The sequence below is a fragment of the Otolemur garnettii genome, unplaced genomic scaffold, assembly GCF_000181295.1.
Source record: "Otolemur garnettii isolate 467f Iridium unplaced genomic scaffold, OtoGar3 scaffold00010, whole genome shotgun sequence".
Classification (NCBI taxonomy): domain Eukaryota; kingdom Metazoa; phylum Chordata; class Mammalia; order Primates; family Galagidae; genus Otolemur; species Otolemur garnettii.
In genome coordinates this window covers 10,850,485-10,876,816 of record NW_003852405.1, presented here as the reverse complement: position 1 = coordinate 10,876,816, position 26,332 = coordinate 10,850,485, and the positions used below count along the sequence as shown (strand labels likewise).

Genomic DNA, 26,332 nt, shown 5'->3' with positions numbered 1-26,332 from the left:
CTGCCATTCAATCCTGCAATTCCTCTACTAGATGTATATCCAAAAGACAAAAAATCACTTTATAACAAAGATATTTGCATCAGATTGTTCATTGCAGCTCAATCCCTAATAGCCAAGTCATAGAAGAAGCCCATTGACCCATGAATGGATTAATAAATTGTGATATATGTATACCATGGAATATGATGCAGCCTTAAAAAAGATGGAGACTTTACCTCTTTTACATTTACATGGATAGAGCTGGAACATATCCTACTTAATAAAGGATCTCAAAAATGAAAGAAAAAATATCCAGTATACTCAATACTATTGTAAAACCAATTCATTCACACTTTCATATGAAGAATAGATCACAACTATGGTCCAGGATGAAGGGGGGGGGGTCAGATCAAAGGAGGGTGAATGGTGGGATCACACCTATGGTGCATAATGCAAGGGTACATGTCGGATCTATTAAATATAGAGTACAAATGTCTTAACACAATAATTAAGTAAATAAGATGAAGTATATATTAACCAATGTGATGTAAGTGTTCCTAATTCTATATGAAATTAGCACATTGTACCCCATAAATGCATTAATGTATACATGATCTATGTGTTTATGATTTAATAAAAATTATATAAAAAATAAAAATGGCTAGTTTCTGAATCAAAGACTTTCTACTTTCTGTGCATTGTGAATGACAAACTGTTTACTATAGACTAATATAATAATTCCTGTATAGAAAAGGAAGAGATAATTTAAAACACACACACATTTATACTGCATGATATGTAGTAGTCACTTGAAGAAACTAATGACCTAACCCACATATAATGTCTTCAATGAAAAACTGGGTTTTCTCCCATCCAACTACTGACCAGGCCTGACCCTGCTTAGCTTCCAAGATCAGGCAAGATCGGGCACGTTCAGGTGGGACTACACCTATGGAGCATATTGCAAGGGTACAAGTCAAATCTGTCAAGTGTTGAACATAAATGTCTTAACATTGTGATTAAGTAAATGAGGTGAAAGCTATGTTAATTAGTAGGATGTAAGCACTCCAATTTGTACAAATAATCAACACATTGAATCAAAAAAAATAAAATTAAGTTAAAAAAAAGTGGGTTTTCTAATGAAAAAATTGACATTGGGTATCATAATGCCTGCCACTAGCCAAATGTAAAATCTTAATCATGTCCTCTTTGTACCCAGTTTGCTAATCTGTCAAACAGGTGTTGGCACTTCTGCCTTCCCACCCATCCACGTATACCCCTCACAGGCCCGTATGAGAAAAAAGTTAGAACATATATGTGGCATGCTTTAAAATAATGTTCTCAGACATCATACTTGTGCTTTGATAAATTTTTCAGTAATCCAAAAGTAAATATGCTCTGCTGTGTAGTCAACACAGTTAAAACTGATTAGCTTGATGTTTAGAGTGTCTAGTATTAAACGGACAAACTTAAAGTAATTGGTTCGTTGTAAGTCATCACCAGTGATGATGTGGTACAGAAAACAGAATATGGGTAGAAAGGATATGAATTCGAATTCTGGCTCTTGTATTAAACTCCTCTTAAAATTACTTCCAATCTATTATAATTTTGCAGCCTCAATTTCTCCATGCATAAAAACAAGAGTAGTAGAATAAAGCATATCCAAGTCTCCATCTATAAAATCTTGAGTTAAGTATCTACAGAGTAACACCACAGAATAATGAAAAATTGACCACCAGATGGCGTTTGTAGTCAAAGAGTCCTTTTGCATTAACTGTGTGTGTTGCAGTCACTTAAGTATTTGCAATATTTACAAGTACAGACTTACCATTTGCATTCTTAAGAGATGTGTAAAAGCAATTTTTAGGAAAATATGCAAATCTTGTTATTTTAAAGCTACTGATATTTCTAAAATTATAAATTAGCAGATGATGCTCAGAAGCTGAATTTAGACTTCTCCAAAGAACGAAATTTAATGAATAGTTTTGAACTGTTGCAAAATAATAAGACTTGCTGATCAGTGGCAACATTATCTGTAGTTTCTTTTTGGATTTGTTATTTCAGAATTTAAAAATATGTAGCTGCTATAACTTTTCATGAATGTTTCAAATCTTAGACTTGGGCGATAAAAAGCAGTTACTAAAATGTTATATGCCCTGTTGCTTAGTGTTGGGCATAAAACGTAATTTTTATAGATGATAAATAATTGGCTCAGTGTAGAAATTATTAGGAATTTGAGCCTTCCTTTTGCCTCAAATGTTAATGATATTATCCGTGCCAAAGATTATTTGAGACAATGTTAAAATACTTAGCACACAGGCATACCTTCCATTGTTAACTTTATTGAGAGAGATGCAGTAATCCTTTTAGGGACTCCCTACTTTTAGATTAGAGGGGAAAAACAGAAGCACGACAACTTTTGGCCTAATATGGGAATTTCTGTTTTTAAAATAGATATATAGCGGCTCGGCGCCTGTGGCTCAAGTGGCTGAGGCGCCAGCCACATACACCTAAGGGGGTGGGTTCGAATCCAGCCCTGGGCCTGCCACCCGCCAAACAACAATGATGGCTGCAACCAAAAAATAGCCAGGCGTTGTGGTGGGCGCCTGTGGTCCCAGCTACTTGGGAGGCAGAGACAGGAGACTCGCTTGAGCCCAGGAGTTGGAGGTTGCTGTGAGCTGTGAGGCCACGACACTCTACCCAGGGCGACAGCTTGAGGCTCTGTCCCCCCCCAAAAAAAATTAAATAAATAAATATATAGCAAGATTTGGCTTTTATTACATTCTGTAAAAATAAGTATCATGTTATTACCAAATTTCTAATGATTTTTCTTTATTGCCATAGAGATACGTAGATCATACTTTATCAGTGTTTACTTAGGTAATTAATTTGGATGAAACTAAGTCTTCTGTCTGTTGTTTCCATGAGTAGATTGGTGTTCGTTACCTTTGGATAGATTCAATATTAGTTTGGTATTGTTCCACGGTAGGTGGCTAAGCGAATGGGCGCTGGACAGTCATAACTCTGACCTTGAGGACTTTTCTTCAGTGCAGTGAGCTTTAGAGTCCTCATCAAGGAAGTTCTAGAAATAATACAGGCATAATACCTAACTCATAGATTTATTTGGGACCAAAATGTAAATGAACATATATATGTTTATATGCAGATATGTGTGTATGTAATGAAATACACGATGATCAAAGAGAAGTCTTAGAAGGAAAGTTTACCATCGAGTTACTAAATAGTTTTTAAGTTTTAATACTCACAAATATCTTTCCAGGAATCTTGACCAGCATATGCCTTAAGCCACTAATTGTACTTGGAGCCTGAAATTACCAATATAAAAAATAAATTTTTAAAGCTGCTGAATAGATGAATGTATGAAAGAAAAACACTGAATTCATTATCTAGACATCCTAAGCCTTCAGTCAGTGGGGGCTACTAGTAGGAATAGCTGTAGTGGTGATTGAAAGTACTTCTCACGTATTTATTTATTTATTTTTTTAGAGACAGAGGCTCACTTTGTCGCTCTCGGTAGAGTGCTGTGGCGTCACAGCTCATAGCAACCTCTAGCACTTGGGCTTAGCTTATTCTCTTGCCTCAGCCTCCCTAGTAGCTAGGACTACAGGCACCCTCCACAGTGCCCAGCTATTTTTTGGTTGTTGTTACAGTTTTGCTGGGACTGGGTTTGAACCTACTACCCTCGATATATGGGGCCGGTGCCCTACCCACTGAGCCACAGGTGCTGCCCTTCTCATGTATTTATGAATCTTATCTTTGTAAATTATTTATAGTGATAATTATAAATACTAGTCTTGTTTTTTTCCTTTTTTCATTTTACGACAGGGTCTCTCTCTGTTGTCCAGGCTAGAGTGCAGTGGCATCATTATAGCTCACTGCACCCCCAAACTCCTGGACCCAAGCCATCCTTCTCCCTCAGCCTTTCAAGTAGCTGGGACTACGGGTGTGGGCAACCACATCCAGCTAATTTTTTTTTTTTTTAATTTTTTGTAGAGACAAGGTTACACTGTTGCCCATACTGACCTAGAAATCCTGGCCTCAAGTAATCTTCCTGCCTCAGGCTTCCAAAGCTCAAGGATTATAGGCATGGGCCACTGCACCCAGCCAAATTTTATGTTTGCTGCATTCCACAATGGGTCAACTGAAGCAGGACCAAGCTTATTTATAAATTGTATGTGATCTCATTAGCCAAATTTTTGTGTGCCACAGTTAGCCTCTGGAAACCTTTAATTTTAGCACTGGGATGAACTTAATGGACATACCTAGTCCAGGCCCCTTATTCTATAACAGGTGAACAGACCCAGAGGGGTAAAGAGGTTTGCCTGAAGTCACACCCTGGTACAGAACCTCCTCATAGCCCACAGATGGGAGAAAATGTCATTTCTTAACTGTGGGCACCTCCTTTGGACGCTATATTGTATCAGTACAAACACCATTATTGTCACTGTTACACTTTTGGAAACTTGGCCACATCTGCTTGTAGGACTGCTACTCACTTACAAAAACGGAAGAGATGATTACAATCTCTTCTAATGCAAAAAATGTGTCATCACCACCTTGGCTGAAGTAGAAAGAGATTGATTTTCCAAATGCAAAGTTAGTTTTGAAATTAAAACTTAATTTTCTAAGCATGCTGTCTTTGTATACAGTGTTTGGAAAGGTTTTAAGCCTGCATCTGGAACAAAAGGGCTTTGATTACCTGGTGGGTCTGTTGTTGCCCCCAGCTCTGGCTCACCTTCCTCACAGGGATGGTTCTTTTTCTCAGAATTCTGCCCTCAAAGAGAAGCTACAGTTTGGGGCCTTTGGCTACAATGTGGAGCCACCTGGGGAAAACATATACTCGATTCTCAACTAATGAGGATTTGTGTTACACTCGCTTTCTGGGGCCTCGCATCCTGGCATGTATGGCGTACTGACAGGCTTGCAGTGGAACGCTGGGACAAACAGTACCGCTCTCTGAGCCTCCGTTGTCTTAATCATAAAATGAAAATTTCTGATTTCATTAGAGGATTGTTGTGTGAAGTAAAATAATATGTGTGGGAAATGACACCTTGTGGAAATGAAAGCTGAGTTCCTGTTGTTGATCGTCCTATAATAATATGAGGATCCAAAGCCAGAGTGAGTTAGAGACGCTGCGTATTTTCCACTGTGACTCTAATTTTGACAGATACTAGCTTTTGTCAATAATTGTATTGATTCAAACATGGAAGAAACCTAATTGCTTGATAGCAATGCAAAGCCGAATAACAAAATGAAGCACCTTTTTTAGAATACGTAATTTACAATTTTAAGCAAACCTGACAGCAGACTTTGAGATTATGTTGTCGTTCCAATGGTTCTTTATATCCTAATTACCACTGAAGTAGGTACGCACTGAACTAAATTGTTTAGTGATATAAACAGTATATTTCTTACATTTTTACTCAGGTTTTAATACTCAAAATAAGAAATAGTAAAGAGATTTAAGAAGCAATAGAGATCACCTTTTCATTTTTTTAAATGTATGTACATTAGCTTGATATATATTCAACATATCCTGTAACTCAGGTAAATATTAAATACTGGTGGGAAGGGCCATTAATATATTTGATAAAACATCTGCTGTCAAGATTCCAAAAGAGATATGGTGTTATCAGGAGCTACATACTATGTTTCCCCAAAAATAAGACCTACCCAAAAAATAAGCCCTATGCATTTGTTACATATAAGCCCTACCCTGATAATAAGACCTAGTGATAATAAAACCATGCATTTCGGCATAGAGAGAAAGACATCCCCTGAAAATAAGCCCTAGTGTGTCTTCTTGAGAAAAAATAAATATAAGACAGTGTCTTATTTTCAGGGAAACAGGGTAGTTTAAGAACAAATTCTCAGTTTTGCAGACCCAGAAATCTTACTATTCAGCAACATGAGTGGGGATCCAGCTTTTAGGGAAAAACTTAACATCAACAAATTTAGAGAGCTGTAGAAATCAAGGATATCTGTTGATTGGTATTCAGATAGAAAAATACAGTTTTTCTGATGACCAGCATCTTAGCATCAATTGCTCAATATATTCCTTCTCTATAGTCACCTGCATTTACTGAACACTTACCATGTGCCTGGGGTGTCTTAACTCAGTCGTCTTCAAAGTGTTTATGTGCTCCTGGAAACACATAAAGAATTTTCATGAGATCTGAGGAAATTGATTTCCATACAGTGAACTTCTGTGTGTGCTTTTTCCTAAAATCTGATCTTACCAAACGCCCCTGCAGTCATAACATTTTCATACCAACCTTCCTTTCTAAAATTGCCCTCCCCTCCTTCCACTGTGTAAAAGAAAGACATCTCATCTGATGGTCCTGCAACGTATTAAACGTAGCCTGGTATAACTCAAGAGATTGGTTATTCTCCATGTGTGGATGAATAAATACCGGCTGTATCATTTATGAGATCTGTAATATCATAAACATACCTAAGCCATTTGAATCTCAGCTTTCCCATTGGTAGAACAGGATTCGTAAGAGGCATTGTAAGGGTTAAGAAGGTGATCTATTTAAAGCACTCAGCATAATGCCTGACCAAGGATTCATTTCAATATAGCAGTTGTTATTTCTGTGGCTGTTCTATACTAATGGCGCTGTAATGTTTTATATTTCAAAACACATCATTTTTCTTTCTGTATTATGGAGGATGGTAAGGAGATAGTTAAATAGCTGATTTGTCTCTTTTACCATGTTTTAGAGTTCTTTTACAAAAAATGTTAATACACACACTCATCAGCATGAGTGCCTACCGAATACCCTACCTACACCTTAATTAAACTAGCATAGTGGAAGCAGAGCATGACAGTGATAGAGGTTTGTTCCCTTGAGGACTAATGCCATCTTTGGTGCATTTGCATCTCTTATTTGACAGGTATTCTAAATAGAGCAGACTGCTCAGAATTTCATTTTGAATTCTACCTTGAAAACATTCAGAAGTTTTTGTTTTTTTTTAAATAGTTTTGCTGGTAACAAAAAGATATGTTATTGTCAGAAAGCAGGAATTGCCTTGGGCTTCCCTGTGGGGTAACAGATGCTAGATTGTCTACGGATTTGCAGAGAAGAGACCAGAGAGCTCTCGCAGAAAGAAGGGAAACAGAGCACTCTCCCCAAATGTGAAGTGTGGTTCTGTTCTCTCTCGGCCCTCCCAACCCAGAGTAGTTTTCTGTTTTGTAAACATCATGGATATATTTCTGACAGTTACATCTTAGTTTTTTAATTTCCTTTTTTTATATACACAAAATTTGGTAGAAAGTTTTGTGAATATTTATAAAGCTGTGTTATGATTTCTTTCTTTTTTCTTGGCATTCCAATGTGATAAAATACTAATAACAGCTAGTATTTATTTCATGTCTTCATATGACGTTACCTGTACATGTTTTTCCTCAGTTTATAGAAGTCCATTCTTAATTTGCTGGAGATTTTTGAATCAGTAATGGACGCTAGAATTTGGGGGAATGCTTTCTCTGTGTCTGTTGAGATGAGATTGCATTTAATATAGTCAGTAGATTGATACCTGAATGTTTATCTAACCTTGTATTTCTGGGATAAGCCCCATTTGGTCATGATGTATAATTCTTTTTTTTTTTTTTTTCTTTTTTTTTTTTTTATTGAATGGTAACTGTGTACATTGATGCACTTTGGGGGTACAGTGTAGTGTTTTCACACACAATCCAAGACACTTCCATCAAACTGGTTAACATAGCCTTCATGTAACTTTCTTAGTATTGTGTTAAAACATTCATATTCTACTCATAGAAAGATTCACTTGTACCCTTGTAAGATGAACCACAGAAGTGAACCCTCGAATCCCTCTCCCTCCACCCTCTCCCCCCTCCCTCCTCCTCCCCGTATCCTTAGGTTGTTATCAGGTTATAGCTTTCATATTAAAAGGTTTAAGTTAATTTCATAATAGGTGTGTGTACGTGATATATAATTCTTAATATTGGTTGCTGGGTTTGGCTTGCTAAAATTTTGTTTAGTACTTTTGCTCTTGTGTTTATGACTAATATTTACATGTAATTTTCTTCTTATGTAATGTTTTAGGTGTGGGTTTGTTGGAAAGCATGCCTGTATCTTCAATTATCTGGAATATGCAGAATTAGTATAATTTCTTCCTTAAATGTTTGCTAGAATTCACCTACACAGACTTCTTGTCCTGGAATGTTTTTTGTTTCTGTGGGAAGATATTTTGTTACACACTCGGATTCATCTGGGTTATTTCTTTCTTCTGGAGTTAAGTTTTGGTAGTTTGTGTCTTCTAAGGAATTGGTCCATTTATCTATGTTGTCAAATGTATGGGCATAAATTTCTTCATAATATCAACATTTAGGTTCACTGATTTTTCTTTATTTTTTTCCTTTTCACTTTCATTGATTCCCAATCTCATCTTTTCTGATTTTTAGTTTTCAATGTAGATGCCCAAGTCATAGATTTTAGACCATTCCTCATTTTTAATAACAGGCATTTGGTGCTAAATATTCCTATATTCTAGGGCAGGAGTCCTCAAACTACAGCCCGCAGGCCATATGCTTCCTGCCTAGGACATTTATCCAGCCCACAGGGTGTTTTGCTGCGGCTGCCTATCCTGCTTAGCAGCCAACTGGTCCTGGGGCCCACAGTCCAGCGCTCCAATGGTCTGAAGGACAGTGAAATGACCCCCTGGTTAAAAAGTTTGAGGGTTCCTGCTCCAGGGACTGTGTTCTACTGCAGTGGCATGTCAAAATGTTTTCATGCATTTTGGTAGATTTATGGATTGGAGTGGTTTTTGGTTACATGGATGAATTGTGTAGTAGGGATATCCAGGGTTTATAGAGTACATTGCACTCAAATGGTAATTTTTCTTCCCTCATTCTGCTTCCAGCCTCACCCCTTCGGAGTCTCCAGTGTGTACTGTACCACTCTGCAGACCACAATTTTCAATACAGAGTGTCCACAAAGTTCAAGTGCAATTTACTGTGTTAAACTATTTTAAATTGCACAGGAACTTTATGTCCACCCTGTATATTTTATTTTCATTTTCATTCAGTTCAAAATGCTTTCTAATTTTTCTTTTATTTATTTATTAAATCATAGCTGTGTACATTCATACAGTTATGGAGTACAATGTGCTGGTTTTATATACAATCTGAAATATTTTCATCTCTACTTTGATACAAGGCTTTTCATAACTGTCCCATTTATGCTTCAAGTATTTGAGGATTTTTCATATATCTTTCCATTACTGATTTCTACTTTAATTCCATTATGATGAGAATATGCTTCATGTGACTAGACCTTTTAGAATGTATCAGGACTTCTTGGATAGCCCCAGATTTGGTCTTTTTTGATAAATGTATGTTTAGACAACAGGAAGTGTGTATTTCACTTTTATTCTGTCAAGATCAGGTAACTTGATGATGGGTGGCTCAAATCTTCTGTCTAACTGCTGACCGTCCATATGTTCCATCAGTTCCTGAGAGAGGATATCAGAATCAATTATAATTGTAGGTTTGCGTTTCTCCTTGCATTTCTGTCAGTTTTTGTATCATGTACTTTGAAACCCTATCATTACATGTAACATTTCAAATTAAGTCCTCCAGATGAATTGGCCCTTTTATAATTATGGAATGATCTTCCTCACCTCTGATAATGATCTCTCCTCTGAAATCTCTATACTCTGTTGTTAATGTAGCTATTCTAATGTTCCTTTTGACAAGTGTTTTATTGTCTATTTTTTCATCCTTTTAATTTTAACCTATTTATGTCCTTGTATTTAAAATGTTTGTAAGAAATTTAAACAGAATACAGATGAATCTATTCAGTAGACAATCCGCCTCTTTCCTGGGTATGTTTATGCTATTTGCAGACTTTTAAACTGATTATTGGTATGTTTAGCATGAGTCTATTACCTTGCTGTTTGGTGTTTATTTGTCCCTTTTGGTCATTGTTCCCATTTTCCTCTTTGCCTTCTTTTAGATTAATAAACAATTTTATGTGGTTTTATTTGACATATTTTGTTGGAATATTATGTATAACCCTTTGTTCTGTATTTGTAGTATTTACCTTCAGATTTATTATACGTATCTTAAATTTATCGTAATCTATCTTCAAGTATATTATGCCACTTTATTTATCATGCAAGAATGTATAATTATGTTTTTCCATTCCTTTTCTCCTGGCCTTCATGCTATTTCTGTCACATATTTTACTTGTATGTACGAGGTCTGACGATTAAGTTCATGAATTCATCTTAGAAAAAGTGCTACTACAGACTCATTGCTGAATATCACTATGGTCACCTTCAAAGTACCCTCCTTGGCCATCTGGTGACTGTGGCAATTTTCAGCGGTGAGGTATGTAGCTCCTTTTCTAGGACAAGTTTATGAACTTAATTATGGGAACTTGTATGACGACAGCTGTGACGGCCATTCTAGAAAAGAAGTCATTCCAAAATTACTTTGAAAGGTGGAGTAGGCCCTGGCAACAGTGCATAGATGGGGACGGTTGTGATATTCAGTAATGAGGTATGTCACACTTCTTCTAGAATGAGTTTACAAACTTAATTATCCAACCTCATATATAAGGTGGGTGTAAAGTTGCACTTGAACTTGATGGCCACCTTGTATAAGCTATACAAAATCTTCTTACTATTTTTAATTAAGTAGCCAATTATATTTAAATAAATTTAACTAATAAGAAAAGTTTATATTATATACGCATATAATTATTATATCTCATGTTCTCTATTCCTTCGTATAGATCTATAGTTTTAGCTGGTCTCATTTTTTGTATCTGTGATGAACTTTTTAAAAAAAATTGTATCTTCTAGTGTGATTACTGGTGATAAATTTTGTACCTTTGGTATCCCTGAAAACACCTTTATTCCACCTCTGATTATGAAAGATATTTTTGTTGGGCATAGAATTCCAGATTCCCAGTATTTATTTTTTCTCATTGTTTTAACGACATTGGTCCTCTTTCGTCTTCCTTATATTATTTTGGGGGAGAAATGCTGTTAGTTTTTCTTCCTTTCAACATAACATTATTGCTTTTCTCTGACTTCTTTAAATGTTTTACTAATGACCTGTTTTGAGCAATTTGGTTATAGAGTGGCTTTATGAATTTTTCTTCTTATATCTTAGGTTTGGGGTTCATGGATTTTATTATTTTTATCCAGTTTGGAAAAATACTGGCCTTTCTATTTTCAAATACATTTTCTGCCTCTCACCTTTTTAGCGATTCTAATTACATGTACATTTTGCTATTTCAAGTTATAATAGCTCAGTGATGCTATTTCTTTTGTTGTTGTTTGATTCTTTTTTTCTGTGTATGTTTGTGTTTTAGCTATTTCATAGGAATTGTTCTTCTAAGCATTGTTTCACATTCTGTTAATCCTCTCCAGGGTATATTTCATGTCGTACACTGTAATTTTCAGCTCTAGGTGTTCAGTTTAGGCCAGGCCTTTCTTAACAATTTCAGCATCTGAAACTCAGGCACAGTAATGGTTTTAATTTCCTTTTCTGCTAATTCTAACAGCTTTGTCAACTCCAGGCCAGTTTTGATTGGTTGATTTTTACTCTCATTAGAGCTTATATTTTCATGCTTCTTTGCATTCCCCATAATCTTAATCGGATGTCAAACATTGTGAATCTTACCTCGTTGTATGTTGGGTATTTTGTTTTCCTATAACCATTCTTAATCTTTGTTCTGAGACTCCGTTATCTGGAAACAGTTTGAATCTTTAGGGTCTTGCTTTTAAAAATTGTTCGATGGCACCTAACAATTTAGCTTTTAGTCTAGGAATAATTATTTCCCACACTGAGGCAAGACACCTCCATGTATTCTACCCAGTATCTCATGAATGCTGTGATTGTATGGTCTGTTTGATGTGGGGCTGCACCGTTCCAGGCCCTCTGAGAATGCTGGGCGCTGTTCAACGCTTTCCTATGGCTTCCTCTCCAGTCTCAGATAGGTTCCCCACATGCAGTGCTGTGCTGAGCGTTCATGGGACGCCCCGTGCACATCTCCAGGTTTCCTCTCTGTGCCCTCTCCCTTCTCTGGTATTCTGGTCTACAAACTCCTGCTGCATTTTTCTCTGACCCTCAGCTCCATCTCTTCAACTGAGGGAGTGAGCCAGATAATATCTAAGTCCTTCTCCCTTCCCCATGGCCTGGAAGTTATCTTCAGGCAGTGAGCTGATATATCAGATTGGTAGGAATGTCGTAAGAAAATACCAGAGATCAGGTGGATTAAACAGCAGCAATTTTTTCCTCCCAGTTACAGATTCTGGAAGCAAGATCAAACCAGGCATAAGCAGGGTGATTTTGTCTAAGGCCCCCGCTGGCCTTCTTGCTGTGTTTTCACGTGGTCTTTTCTTTTTGTTCCGATCTCTGGTGTTTCTCTGTGTGTTTAAATCTCTTTCTCTTATAAGAACACCACTCAGATTCGGTGAAGGCGCAGCCTTCTGGTCTTATTTTAGCTGAATTCCCTCTTTAAAGGCCTTAGCTCCTATTAAAGTCACATCTGAGGTGCTAGGAGTTTCAACATGTGACTTTTAGGGAACAGAATTCAGCCCCTACCATGACGATAACCCTAGGACTTGCCACATTTGATTCTTTTCTCAGGGATCAATCTCTGTTGTTTCCTATTGTCCAGGGTCATGAAAACCACTGTTTCACTTAATTTGTGTCTGCCTTGTTTATTTATTTAGTCAGAAAAGTCTAACCCAGTCTCACCATCATGTTTAGCAGCAGAAATCCTGGGCCCAAGTTCTTGATCATACCCTTTTTTTTTGCAGTTTTACGGTCAGGGCTGTGTTTGAACCCACCACGTCCAGTATATGGGGCCAATGCCCTACGCCTTTGAGCCACAGGGCCCACCCTTGATCACTCTACTTTTTTTCCAAGTTGCTCTTCCACAAACATGCAGAGATGTATGGGGCTCACCTTCTGCTGATCTTTCAGTCTCAACTGAGTGATCACTTGCACGAGGAAACATTAGTTAGAACCCCCTGTTCTAACTTAGATTAACCGCTGTTCACTACCATCATACTTTATAATGTTATGGACTCTGCTGTTGCTTTTATCTGCTTTTACTTGTGTTTCTCACTAAATCACATTTCTATGAAGTCAAGGTCTGTTTCCTAATACGTATCTTCATGCCTGGCATATTTTAAGAACTCAAAAATATTTATTGAATGAATGGATTTTTATCCCCACCCTGCCACTCTCCAAATCACGTATAGTTTGGACAATTATAAATTACTTTAGGAACCAAAAATAGAAAAATATATTAAATGCGAAATGTCTTTTGTGATCTTTAATGGGTATAGTGATTTAGGTGTATTTATTTAAAGACATCTGGTATCATCTGTTGTGCTGGGTACGAGGAAGTCAGTCTTACCAGTTCATTCCTGTAAAACTGTCTGTCTCTCTCTCTCTTCCTTACCCACTCCTTGCCTACTCTCCTCTCTTATTTTTTTCTCTATCCCTATGAGACAGGTTGTTGTTGTTGTTATTATTATTATATATCTGAGTAAGCAGATATCAGAAAGTTGGTAAATTTATTGGAGGAGAAAAGCAAGTCCCAGACAGATTCATTACAGTGACTGTGGTTGGAGCATACTTGGCTCCCAAAAAGCAAAAATATTTCTTAAAGTCTTAATAGAAGTGACTATTTTAATGAGATCTGCATTACTCTAAGCCTGGCCTTCAAAATAAACATATCACAAAATAAATACTTTTTTACCCAGTATCTTTTTTTATTTGACAAATAGGTCTGACAGCAGTATTTTTTTTACTATTTTCATGCAAATGTACATCTTCTGGCTGTATGATTAATTTCTTAGGCTCTTCTAAGAGACTATCTTATAATTAAATAGCTGTATATCATCTTCATAAAGACTTGATTTTGCACAATACTTCCCATATTATAAATTTTCAGTTTGAAAACCACTGCATGTGTGTATATACGTGCACACACGCCCGTATATATACAGGCATGCGTTTGGAATGCAGCACACTTGTGATTTAGCAGCTTTGGACATTTTGAGTTTTTGTAGTGTCTGAGAAATCTCTGATCTCTCACTTAGTACCGTTTTTCAGAAATGCACACGCTGAGGCCATACAAGGAGTAGAGGAAAATAAAAAAGTGACATGGACGTGGTTTAGCCAAGAAGACCAGTGTTATTAATTAGTCTGGCTTCAGAGCATACTGCGAGGTCAGACAAGTAAGTTCACGAACTCGTCCCAGAAAAGGTGCTACATACCTCAGTGCTGAATATCACTACAGTCACCACATGGCCAAGAGGACTATTGCAAAGGTGGGCATCATGACATTCAGCAGTGAGGTATAGAGCACTTTTTCTAAGATCAGTTCATGAACTTAACTGTCTGACCTCATTTATAGAAAAAAAAAATATATATATATATATAGCAACATAACCTCATTTGAGAAAAAGCATAATTTCTTCCCTAGCTAATTATAACTTAGACTAAAAATGCATTAAAATAAGTATGTTTTAGAAGAAAAAAATTTTGCTGCAGATGAACTTCATACCAGTACCTGAGGGGTCTATTAAGAGGATCAGCTCTGGACAAAAATCAAGCAGGCCGTGTTTATGTTTGGGTGACCCCACCACCTTCAAACCCTTCTAATCCCATTTCATTTACTTTGGCACAGTAATGACCAATTCTTACCAAGTGGGATTCCTCTAATCCCACTCCCAGCAGACCATCAGACTTGCTAACTTCTGAGCATTTATTTTGGCCAGGCATTGTGCGTAGATATTTGTATAGACTATATAAAATTTTCACAGTTGCCATAGTGGTAAGTACTGTCATTATCCCAATTTACAGCTGAAGAAACTGGAATAAAGGCTAATCCATGTTCCCAAACTCACACTGATGCAGTGGGATTCAAATCGGACTGAAGCACGCACATTTCATCAGTGCTCTGCCTTGATGCCTGTGCCTGCTTCTCAGATCCAAAGGGATCCACCTTCTTCTCTAAAATGTAGAGCTCTGGTTTCTTTCCTGACACTGGGATCGTAGTGAATTATTTCAGCACACTAATTCTTGCTAATCTTTTCACTGTTAAATGGTTTTTCCCATATTTAGCAAGAACTACCCCCCATTAAGAACTAAAATATGTAGAAAATGACAAGGATTCTGGCAAGCCGGGGGCGGGGAAGGAGCATGGCAGATTGCTGTAGGAACAGACATGTCAGGATTTGGTAATGCTTTTACACCAAAAGGGATCCCTTGTTGCTCACTTCTTGGTATGTTTCTGTTATTCAGTGCCTTGCTACGTGGGAATCATTCCTTACATCACACACCGACCTCCACTTGGAAGAAGTCTCTGAAGAGAATCCTTAATCCTATGGAGGAGGACTTCCGTTTGATCTTTGGGGACAGCATCTATCAACCAAAGCTACTCTCTCTAGGTCTGCCATGTCCTTTATGAAATGGATGGAGGGTGTTTTTTACTATCTGGAAAACCAATAACTTGAAAACTCAGGTATTCCAGGTCATTGATATAAATTAAGAGAGAGATATATATCTATGTAGATATATATCTAAATTGATATACAGATACAGAGATTTAGCTTCATTATAATTATGTTCTTAAATTTGTGTGCCAATAATTGCATATGGAAATTTTTTTAAATATTTGACTGTGGAACATGACAGTGTTGTAAAGACTCAGTTTTAATAAAAAGTTTAATATGGAAAGGTCGCTTGCAACATGTTCTTTTCCTACCGGTAGCTCCAGCCTCTAAAACAGATTCTGATATGAATTCTGCATATGTTAACAAGTATACCATGCGTTCACTTATATTTCATTATCCTTTCCTCTGAAATACTGTTGAGTTTGCCATTAGGAATTCGAAGTAAATACAAGAAATGATTTAACATTATTAAACATTAATGATAACTGTTCAAAATTTGATGTGTTAAAAGTAATTGTTTTCCACAATCAAAAAAAACGATTCCAAGATAGATTTTAAATTGCTATTTGAGTTCTAACAATAGAAACTCTTGAATAATCGTATTACCACTAGGACGTATACAACTTTTTGGTATTTCTTACAAACTCTTTACAAATCACATCTAACTTTTGGTTTTTGTTTTTAAGATAAAATGTATCAAGTTTATCAAGTTTTTTTCCCACTCATTCATTAAGTTTCTACTCTTCTGAGGCACAGTTGTATCTGTGCCCTAAAGTGATGAAAAAGATTCACTAGTCATTCTCAGAGCTTACATTCTAATAAGATTCATCTTTCAGAGTGGTTAACATGAATTAAATAGTTATATGAAGAAATTCATATGTTGGCTATTTAATTTTTGGAAACAAATATTACTCAAGACTTTCAGCAAAATTTAAGTGATCTGGTCTTGCATGTTACATGCATGACTTTAGTTTGGCAATTATCACTTAATGGTATTAAGAAAAAAACTTAGCCATTTAAATTGTTTTAATTAAAACAAGAGAATCACATACACATATCCAGATATAACACCAAACCTTTTTCTTAAACATGGGCATTCATAATTTTTTCATCATTTGTAATAAAAAATCTGAGGCTGTTGCTTGATATTTGCTGACAGCTTTTAAGTATCAGCTCTCCGTCTTTCCCTTCTGTTCCTCTTCTGGGCAAGCTACTGAGAAGGCCCCGTGCTCCCTCCTGTTGGCACTGACAGGAAGGAAGTCACACCGTGCAAGCCCCTTCCTGCCTGTGGGAATCCAAACTCCCATAAAACCCCCAACCTGTCCTTTCCCAGCTCTCTCAACCCATTTTCAAATCAGCCCGAGAAGCCAGGCTTGCTCTCCCTAGAAATCCTCTTTTCATAAACCATTTCATACCTTCTTGGTGTGTGTGTGTGGCACAATCAGGCTTGGTAGCCTAAACAAATCTCAGGTGGGAGCCCTCGCTATTAAATAATTAAATTAAATGAGATAATTAAATTATTCCGAACTTCAGTTTCCCCATCTGGAGAAAATGGAGATAATAATCTCAAACTCGAATGGGGATAATGCACAGGTGGAGATAATAGTCTCTCCCTCACAGGCTGTTAAATCACACAGTACGCTCAGAAGACATGGCAGAGAAATGGTGGTCAGTCTGGTCGTGCAACGATTCGGTGGGGATTGTGTTTTAAGTTCAGCACCTTCTTTTCCTCTTTAGCGTTGTATTCCTTCCCTCCCCCTCTCCTTTGTATCCACATGACTGCTCCCCAACATGCACAGCCACCGGGGTGACCCATGCTCCCTAGCATGCACCCCTTCCTACACATACATTCCACCGTGCTCATGATACATGTAACCTGCACAGACCTACACACACACATGGTTTTTATCTTTTGTAGTTTTTATAACAGTGAGATGTTATTTTGCCTTTCTTCAAGAATACCTTGTAGAAATCCTTCAGAGTAAAAAATAGCTCTATTTTTTAAATGACTGCACAATATTCCACGGGCATGAATCTACAGTAACTTACGTAGCCACTTTCTTGTTCATAGTTATTCACTTTTATTCCATTTTCTCATCCCCTCCAATAGAAACCCACATCTTTTAGCTCTTAGACCCCCCAGCCCCCAGCCCCCAGCCCCCCAGGCCTGAGGAAGCACAAATCTGCTTTTTGTCTCTAAATATTTTCCTATTCTGGATATTTCATGTTAAGGGAATCATGTCATATTTGTGACTGGCTTTCTTTCACGTCACATGAGGTTTCCAAGGCCCATCTATGTTGTAATGTTTGTCAATACTTTATTACTTTTTATGGCCAAAAATATTCCATGGTGTGGACATATCACATTTTTATCTATTTGTCTGCTCTGTCACTGGAGATGGAAATGTGGCTTGTTTCCAGTTTTGACCATTATGAGTAATGCTGCTATAAACCTTGGTGTGTGAATTTTTGTGTACACATTTTCACTTCTATTTGCCCCATACCTGGAAGTGGAATTGCTGGGTCGTATTATAACTGTTTAACCATTTGAGGATCTGCCAGAATGTTTTGCAAGTGGGTGTGCCATTTTACATTTGACCAGGAATGTTTAAGGGTTCTAATTCTCCATGTTCTTACCAATACCTGTTATTATTTGATTTTTTTTATTATAGTCATCCTAGTGAGTATAAAGTGATCTCTCATTCTTTTTATTTGCAGCTCCCTGATGCATCTTTTCATGGACTTATTAGCCATTTATATTCTTTAGAGAAATATCTATTCAAATCTTTGGCTCACTTTTTAAGTTGGGTTGTGTGTTTCTTAACTTGTCTGGTTTATAGGTAGAGAAACTCACATTCACAATTTGAATTTTTCCTTATTTTTTAAAAATTTCTGGCAGTTGATTGATTAGAAAACATTTGTTTTCTAGAGAACAAGAAACAACACAGATACTCACATGCACACACTTTAAATAGAAAAAAAGGAAAAATCATCATGCTCATGGAACTGCAGAATTAACATTGTGAAAATGTCTATACTACCTCAAGTGATCTACAGATTCAATGCAGTCCCCGTTAAAATACTAACATCATTTTTCACAGATCTAGAAAAAATAATTCTATGCTTTGTATGGAACCAGAAAATAAGCCAAATAGCCAAAACAACCTTGAGCATAAAGGACAAATCAGGGGGCATCACTTTGCCAGACTTTAAGCTACACTATAAGGCAAAACAGCCTGGTATTCACTATTAAATTAGAACTAATCAGTCAATACCCTGTGCACATATGGTAGTAAAACTCTCCAGGTGAGCCTGCAGAGAAGAGAAAGGTAATGACAATGGAAACCAAAGTAGAAATAATTAAGCATCCAGAGAAAGCAAGCAGGTGGGAGGGGACGGGGGGGGGGAGTAAATTCACACCTATTAGTACAATGCACACTACTATCTGGGGGAGGGGCACACAACTGTAACTCAAACTGCATAAAAGCAATTCATGTAATCCAAACACTTATACCGCCGTAATATTCTGAAATTTTAAAAAATCATTACTTAGCTTATGTATAATCCCAGGAAGACGTGATGAAAATGTGTTTTTCCCCCACCTTTTTCTTCCCATTCTAAGACTATTTTGAGGTTAATTTTATATTGCTCTGTAACCTCTGAGGTGCCACTTACGCTCTTGATCACCTTTCTCATAATCAGCTTCTTTATCTTCTTTGCTGTATGGAGGTTTATAAATTCTTATATGTTTTTTCAAAATTCACGATACTGGTTTTGATCAAGTTCTATTGTTTGATTAGTTTTTATACTGCCCTGTCTTCTCTTCGTTTTGTTTCAGAAATATTATTATTATTATACTTGACAAAAGAACAAACCAAACTACTTTAGAAAGAAAAGGAATGGATGAGTTTATATAACCAAAAGAAAAGGGTATATTTGGGCATACCTGGGCCTGAACAGGCCTCTTTCTCTTTCTATCTCTGAATGGTTTCTTGAATGGATACCTTCACTTAACTCCTGCTTTCTTTACAAGACCTTAATTCTCTGCTTCCCAGCTGGGGGCCACCTGGACTCCCAGGTGACAGCAGAACCTGGAGATGTTTTTGGTTGGTACAGGAGGAAGGACGATGCTACTGGCATCTAGTAGACCAGGGCAAGGTTGTCACTAAACATCTTACAACGCACAGGACAGCTCCAGGCAACAAAGAATTCTTGACCCAAAATGTTAGTGCTGCTGAGCTGAGAAATCCTGGGCTAGATTCACGTCTGCTAGGAGCTCCTGGCTCATGAGTGCCCAGCTTTGCAAGTGGGAAGGAAAGAGCTCTGCTCTTCCAGCATCAGTGCTTTTTCTTTTTCTTTTGCAGTTTTTGGCCAGGACTGGGTTTGAACCCGCCACCTCTGGTATATGGGGCTGGCACCCTACTCCTTTGAGCCACTGGCATCGCCCCCAGCATCAATGCATTTTAAACTCTTAAGAACCTGGTGGCGTACAGCCAAGCCCCCCTTACACCAGCCTTTCTCCTTGTCCCCGGCCAATTTTGGTGGCTAGGAGCTGTGATGCTATTATCAGTATAGCCAAGGTCAGTTCCTGCTCTTACAGGAATTGCAGCAGACAGAGAAGTTATGGCCACAGAGAAATCTAGTTTTTATTCAACCACATGTTAGATGTTCACCATCCAGAAGAAGAGGGTGCTTGACCTTGAAGAAAGAGTGACATTGGGGAAGGTAAACTAATATACAGGTGGTCTGCAGGCTACAGCTGATGCTGCACATCGGTGTTCCACACTTACAAACCAGCTCCCAAGTCTCCCCATCAGGAGAATTTGTAATTAAAAAATTAAGTTAATAGGGCAGCACCTGTGGCTCAAAGGAGTAGGTGCCAGCCCCATATACCAGAAATGGCAGGTTCAAACCCAGCCCCGGCCAAAAAATAATAATAATACTTAATAATTTTCCTAGTTTTCCTCTGCACATGTAAACCAAACCGCATGGTGTAAGCACTTCATTAGTGCAACAGCTTTATCCCAGCACTAGTCTCATTGTTGATATGGTCACCTACCCAAAGCATCACTTTTCTCCTCATTTTTTTATGTGATTTTCTGAGTCTGTGTTCACCCTGTGACCGTTCCTGCAAAGTGAAAGTCCACGGCAGGTCCAGGTGAGCCTGCAGAGAAGAGAAAGGTGAAGACAATGGAAATGAAAGTAGAAATCATTAAGCATCCAGAGAAAGGCCAGGGGCCGTCATTCATTGGTTAGGCTTTAGCTGCTCGATTACCAGAAGGATTATGAAGAATAAAGTGAGAATAATGGAACCCATGAAATATAGTCCTCCGTGGAAAGCATGGATTATTACTAAATATTGGCATGGACTAATTATTGAAACAATGGGAAGGTTTTTATTGATTTGGTTAGAAGAGTGAAAGAAGTGTAACATTCCTATGAGCCTAGTGTTAGTGCAACATCAGGTGAGTGTTAAGCTTTTTTGAAATTGCTCCTATCTCATATGCAGACATTTTGTATGATTTTGTTCTTGTTTTGTTAATTTCGATTAAAAGAAAGAGTACAATCATTTCTGTAACTTTTTAAAGTACAAGGGCATTTTTATTATTATAGTATTTCACTTTATTATTGTTACCTCATTAAGCCATTATAATATTGTTGTTATTACAGTGTATGTGCTGTCCGTCAGAGATCCGAGTCACATACAAACCTGATCTAAAGACATTCTCAGGACCATATCCCATCTGTAACCAGGGTATGGCCTATATTACATGTCCATGCTGTGATTTTACATGAATGTAGATTTTTATCTATTCAAAATGTAAATGCATTTATGAACGCTATTCTTGTGTCTAAAATTCTTCAATAAGAAAAGTTAATATAAAAATAGTTTTTTAAAAAAGTATGTATTAGAGATTAAAGTGTATATATCCCATTAATCTAGCACATATCATTACATAGGAAGTTAATCATAATTCCATTAGCTAAGAAATAGTACAAAACTGAAATTAGAATTGCTAGTGCATGCATCTGTATTAAAAACAAAAAACTTTTACATTACATTTAATTGAATAAAGAATTCAGTACAGAAGATATTTTCCTATGCTATAAAATACTGAATTGAGATTCCCTGAAAGCACACTGATGTGAAGAATATATTGAGTGACAAAGCTGTGATCTTTTACACATATGTTCAAATATATCATTATATGAACATGTATAGAATAATGAAAGAATGCTACATCCATTATCAACTGAAGATCAAGTTCAATATACAGTTTCATGAAGATTTGAAAATTAAGAATAAAATTAATCTGTTGTGTGGAAAGTTGTTTTCTATTTCCAGGTATCATAAGCCAAGCTAGTCTCTGAAAAATGGGATTTAAACACCTTTAATTTTCAAGTGACTGCATCTTGTAATTGATCTTGTAATTAATCAGCTGTTGCTAGACTCTCCCCTTGAACAGTGCACCTCTTAATTCTGGGAACTTGGGTCAGACAAGAGGATTTTTGTTTTAATTTTAAAACGTTCACAAATATACAGTAGGTCAACAAGACCTTCATAGCTGAAGCAATAGTGTTAACTCCCATTTATTTCCTTCTCTCCAGGTATTTTGCATAGGGCTTAATTTGCCATTTTATTTTATTTTGCTTTGCTTTTAAATAGGATTGATCCTGTTTTCTTTCTCTTCTGAAAAAGAAAGGAACAGTCAGGGGTTTCTTAGAACTATAGAGAGACCAGAACTACTACCTGGTAGGGGCAGTACGATTTCAAAATGTTCTGTCTGCAGCAGCAGCATTCACCAGGTCCCCGAGGCTTAAACTCTTGAGATTTGTTGTTTTTCTGTCACCTCACAGATCTGCTTAGTCTGAACATTCTAGGAATGCGGCATTTCAACACCAGACCCTAATGTTATCTCCATCAACCTTTATCACAGGAGAAGAGATCAGGTCAAAGGAGCAAGTGACTCCCCCACGACTGCCCTCTCTACTTCATCACCTCTTCCATCTTCTCACTGGCACAACCAGAAAATCAAGGCCTGTTCACGTCATCTCTGAGTTTAGCAGAGGTCTCTATCCATTTCCCTAGGCTCCCTGACATCTATCTCAATAGTTTCATCCTGGCAGGGTTTACTTTGGTCCATAGAAAAATGAGAAAATTAAGGACCAATGCACTCCAGTTTTCATATGGCCAAACTTAATTTTATCTACAAATTTTTCTGAAATTGTATCTTTTTAAGCCCCTCTTTTTAAAGGTATGGATATGCCTCTTCTTTTACAAGAGAATGACAATAGTAGTGTCCTTACTTGGCAAAGCATAAAGTTAAACCATTTGTGGAGGCTAAGTGTCAACTGGACTAGGCCAAAGGGTGCCCAGATATTTTGTCAGATCTTTCCATTAGACTATTTTTAGAAGAGTTCTAATATTTAAATCCATAGCCTGAGTAAAGCAGGTTGCCCTCCCTAATGTAGGTGGGCTACCTCCAATCAGTTGAAGGCCTGAATGATATAGATCAGCTGAGTGAAAGGGAAAGCCTTCTGCCTGGCTGGCTTTGAACTTGGAGTGTTGACTTACTTCCTGGCTTTGGACTTGAACTGAAACATCAGTTCTTCCTTGGCCCCGCAGTTGCCAGTCACTGGACGGAATCACACCATTGTCTGTCCTGGGACTCCAGCTTGCTGACTATACATATCAGGACTTGTCAGTCTCCATGATAGTGTGAGGCTATTTCTTATAATAAATCTGTGCCTTCTCTCTGTTTTTTACAGAGACTAATGCTCCATGAGTTTCTTGACTCATCCTGACTAATACTTGAGTTTCTTTTCCTACATTTTTTTTGTAACTATACCAGTTGATGAAATCCAAAAATGATCAGAATCTGCATTCCACCCCGCTTGATCAATTTGATTATATTTCTGTAAGTTTGTTGTGTTTTACCTTAAGCCCAGGAAGGCCTAAATAAACGCTTAAATCTCAGCGTTTTCCCTACCTGCCTACCCTACAGACACACACCTCAAGCTATCAGTACTTTTAACATCTGAATAAAGGTTGAAAAGGTCTTGGCTAAAGAGTACAAGATAGAAGGAATATAAACGTTGATTGGGATGTCAATATTTGATTCCACGATTTGATTAATTATTTTAAAAGAAGAGGCATATCCTTTTCAGGTATTCCAACCCTATCATAAGCATAAAGTAAGTGTAATTTTAAGAGAGATACTCAACTTATGCCATCTAAGTATATGTCACTATATAAAATATCTGTCAATTATTGAGTCACTTTTATGTGCCATTTCATTATCTGTTTCTTTTCATTTCCTCATTTAAACTTTCTTTCAGTGCAGAAGCAGAGGTACCATTATTTCTATCATGAGGAAACTGGAACTTGAAAAAATTATTTTGTCCATGAGGACCAAACTCAAAAATAATGGCTCAAGCATAACGCAGGTCATTTTCCAACAGCCATGTTCCATAGACCACTGTTTCGCAAACTTTGACACCCACCCAGTCGCCTAGGGATCTTGTTAAGAAGCAGAATCTGATTTAGTAGGTCTGAGTAGGGCCTGGGGTTCTGCATTTCTAACAAGCTTCTGGGGGATGCTAACGCTTCCAGTTCAAACACTAAAGTTTAAATACCAACGTGATACCGTTATCGGGAAGGCACATGCTGAAAGAATGTATTAGATAATGTATATAAAGTCTGCTGTTTACTTCAACCTTAAAGACAACTTGCATTTTAATTATTTTTTTTTAAACATGAGATGCTTCCTGAATTAGCGCGTCATCCTTTGTGCAGAGGCCCCGCTCATTTCTCTGTGTCCTTCCAATTTTAGCGTATGTGCTGCCTGAGCGCGCAACGGAGTCACACTTTGGATTATGTTCTGACTCTTTCACATTTCTTTCTGTGACCTTTGGAAAAATCACTTCATTTCCTTTTATTTTTCTTTAAAAAGGCCGCAATGTAAGTTAAACATTAAAAAAATAAAGGATCTTAGGAGGACATAATTGTTTTCCTGGAAAGGTCTATCTTACAGCACACATAGGTTTATCCCCATAGAGCAAATTCAATTTGACTGTTACATAATCTGAAATAGAAACATGTAACTCTTAGGAACTGATAAACTCGTAAGCACTTTGAGAAAACTTTCCCAATTTCTAGCTATTTTTAACCATAGGGAGGGTTACAGCAATGTAAACCATGAGTAGCCCAGCTTGGGAGAAAAATGAAGGCTCTCTGGAAACAGATTCTTTCCAGCAAACCAATTCTGATAGTTAGCCTATAAATGTAGACATCATGTTCCTACATGTTAAAATAATGGTTTTGGATAAACTCCGAGTTGTGAGAGCTGGAATTAAATTCTGATTGTACTGTAAAAATAAAAGGCATTTTAGCATTTAAAATTCTGAGCTTGTGAGTTAACTATTCTACGCCCCAATTTCCCATCTGTGGAAAGGGGAAATTAATCTGCCAGATCTACATTGCTAGAAAGTGTAAGATATAAGAATAAATTGCAAAGAGCTGACTGGTGCTACTTTTTTTTTTTTTTTTTTTTTGGTAGAGATGGGAGTCTCACTATATTGCTCAGACTGGTCTTGAACTTCTGGCCTCAAAGGATCCTCCTTCTTCAGCCTCGAAAAGAGCCAGGATTAAAGGCATGAGCACTATGCCCAGCCTGACTACTTACTTTGAATTTAAAAAATGTATCACGTTCTGCCTGAGCTTCCCCTGGTCACCTATTAAATACTTGAAAATTCCAATCTCTCCATAAGTGAATCCTGAGATAAGGCAAAATAATGGTGACCTTTACTAAGGCATGTCATAGTAAGAAAAGTTCAAAATGCAATGCTTATCATATGTGAATATAAACATAGGTTCATATTATAGTTTATGGATGTGTGTGTGTGTGTGTGAGCATTAGTGGTGCATTTCTGTGTACAGTAATTAATAGAAAGACCTGACTAAAATGCCCACATACCTCATCCCCTTCTCTTCTTTTCACATACCACGGTTACCCCAGGTTTTAAAATGTTTTTATGTTCATGTTCATGAGGTTGTGGGCGACGAGATCCCTGGAAAAATGGGACAGCTATTTATATGTTTGCCCCCACTTGAGCAGATGAAATTCTTGAAGGCTGTAATGACATACCTTCAAAAGGGAAAATCTGAACTCATATTTGTACTTCTCTGAATGTAACTCATGGAGAGTAAAGAGATTGTATTTTTTATTCTAAAACACAGCAGGGTAATCTTTGGATGGGATTGGAAGAATGAAGCTTTCTCCTCTGAAGGAGAATCGTTCTGCAACATGCAATTTAATAAGTAGTGAGAGCTGCCTGAATGATGCATTTGATAATTAGGCATCACAATTTTTCTCTTTCTGCTTGAGGTATTATGATTAGGGACTTTAATATTAAGTTATTATTGTTTTTACCTGGTTTATTTGATCCATTTGAGCTTCTAAAATCTTTTGAAGCCCTTTGCATTAAAATATCATCACCCATACAGCCACTTGTTCAAGGATTCACTAACTCTGCACATATTCCACTCCTCAGGGGTGCCGGGCACCATCATTTGTTCTGCTGTAAACCGTAATGCTAAATGAAAGTGGCATAAGCTGCCTGCATAAAGCTAAAAGTTTAATAAGCGAGGTATCATAAAATAATAATAGATAAATCTCAATTAGTACATGGATTAGTCCCTAGAGGTGCTTTATAAAAAAAAAAAAAATTGAAAAAACAAAACTGTGGTGGCTTAAAACAACAGAAACGTGTCATCTCGCAGTTCTGCAGGCTAAAAATGGGAAACCAGGACGTCTGCAAGGCCACACTCTCCCTCGTGGCTCTAGGAGAGAAAGCGTTTGGGCCTGTTCTGTCTTCT

At 37.3% G+C, this 26,332-nt stretch overlaps 1 protein-coding gene and 1 non-coding gene across 4 annotated transcripts in view; one reads left to right on the top strand and one right to left on the bottom strand.

Moving 5' to 3' along the window:
- The window catches only part of SNX7 (sorting nexin 7), a 96,315-nt gene extending 80,583 nt beyond the window's left edge, over positions 1-15,732 (top strand). For 2 of the 3 annotated variants that reach the window (XM_003784128.2, XM_003784130.1), the window contains one exon: positions 15,302-15,732. In XM_003784128.2, coding sequence (XP_003784176.1) covers positions 15,302-15,379 — 78 coding nt within the window. In that variant the 3' untranslated portion in view covers positions 15,380-15,732. The remainder of the gene's footprint in view (positions 1-15,301) is intronic. The other variant, XM_012801647.1, reaches the window with a different exon arrangement.
- Positions 15,733-24,204: 8,472 nt separating this feature from the next.
- Positions 24,205-24,307, bottom strand: LOC111723376. Its single transcript, XR_002771936.1, has one exon. It is a non-coding gene; the product is annotated as a U6 spliceosomal RNA (small nuclear RNA).
- Between the last annotated feature and the right edge of the window lie 2,025 nt (positions 24,308-26,332).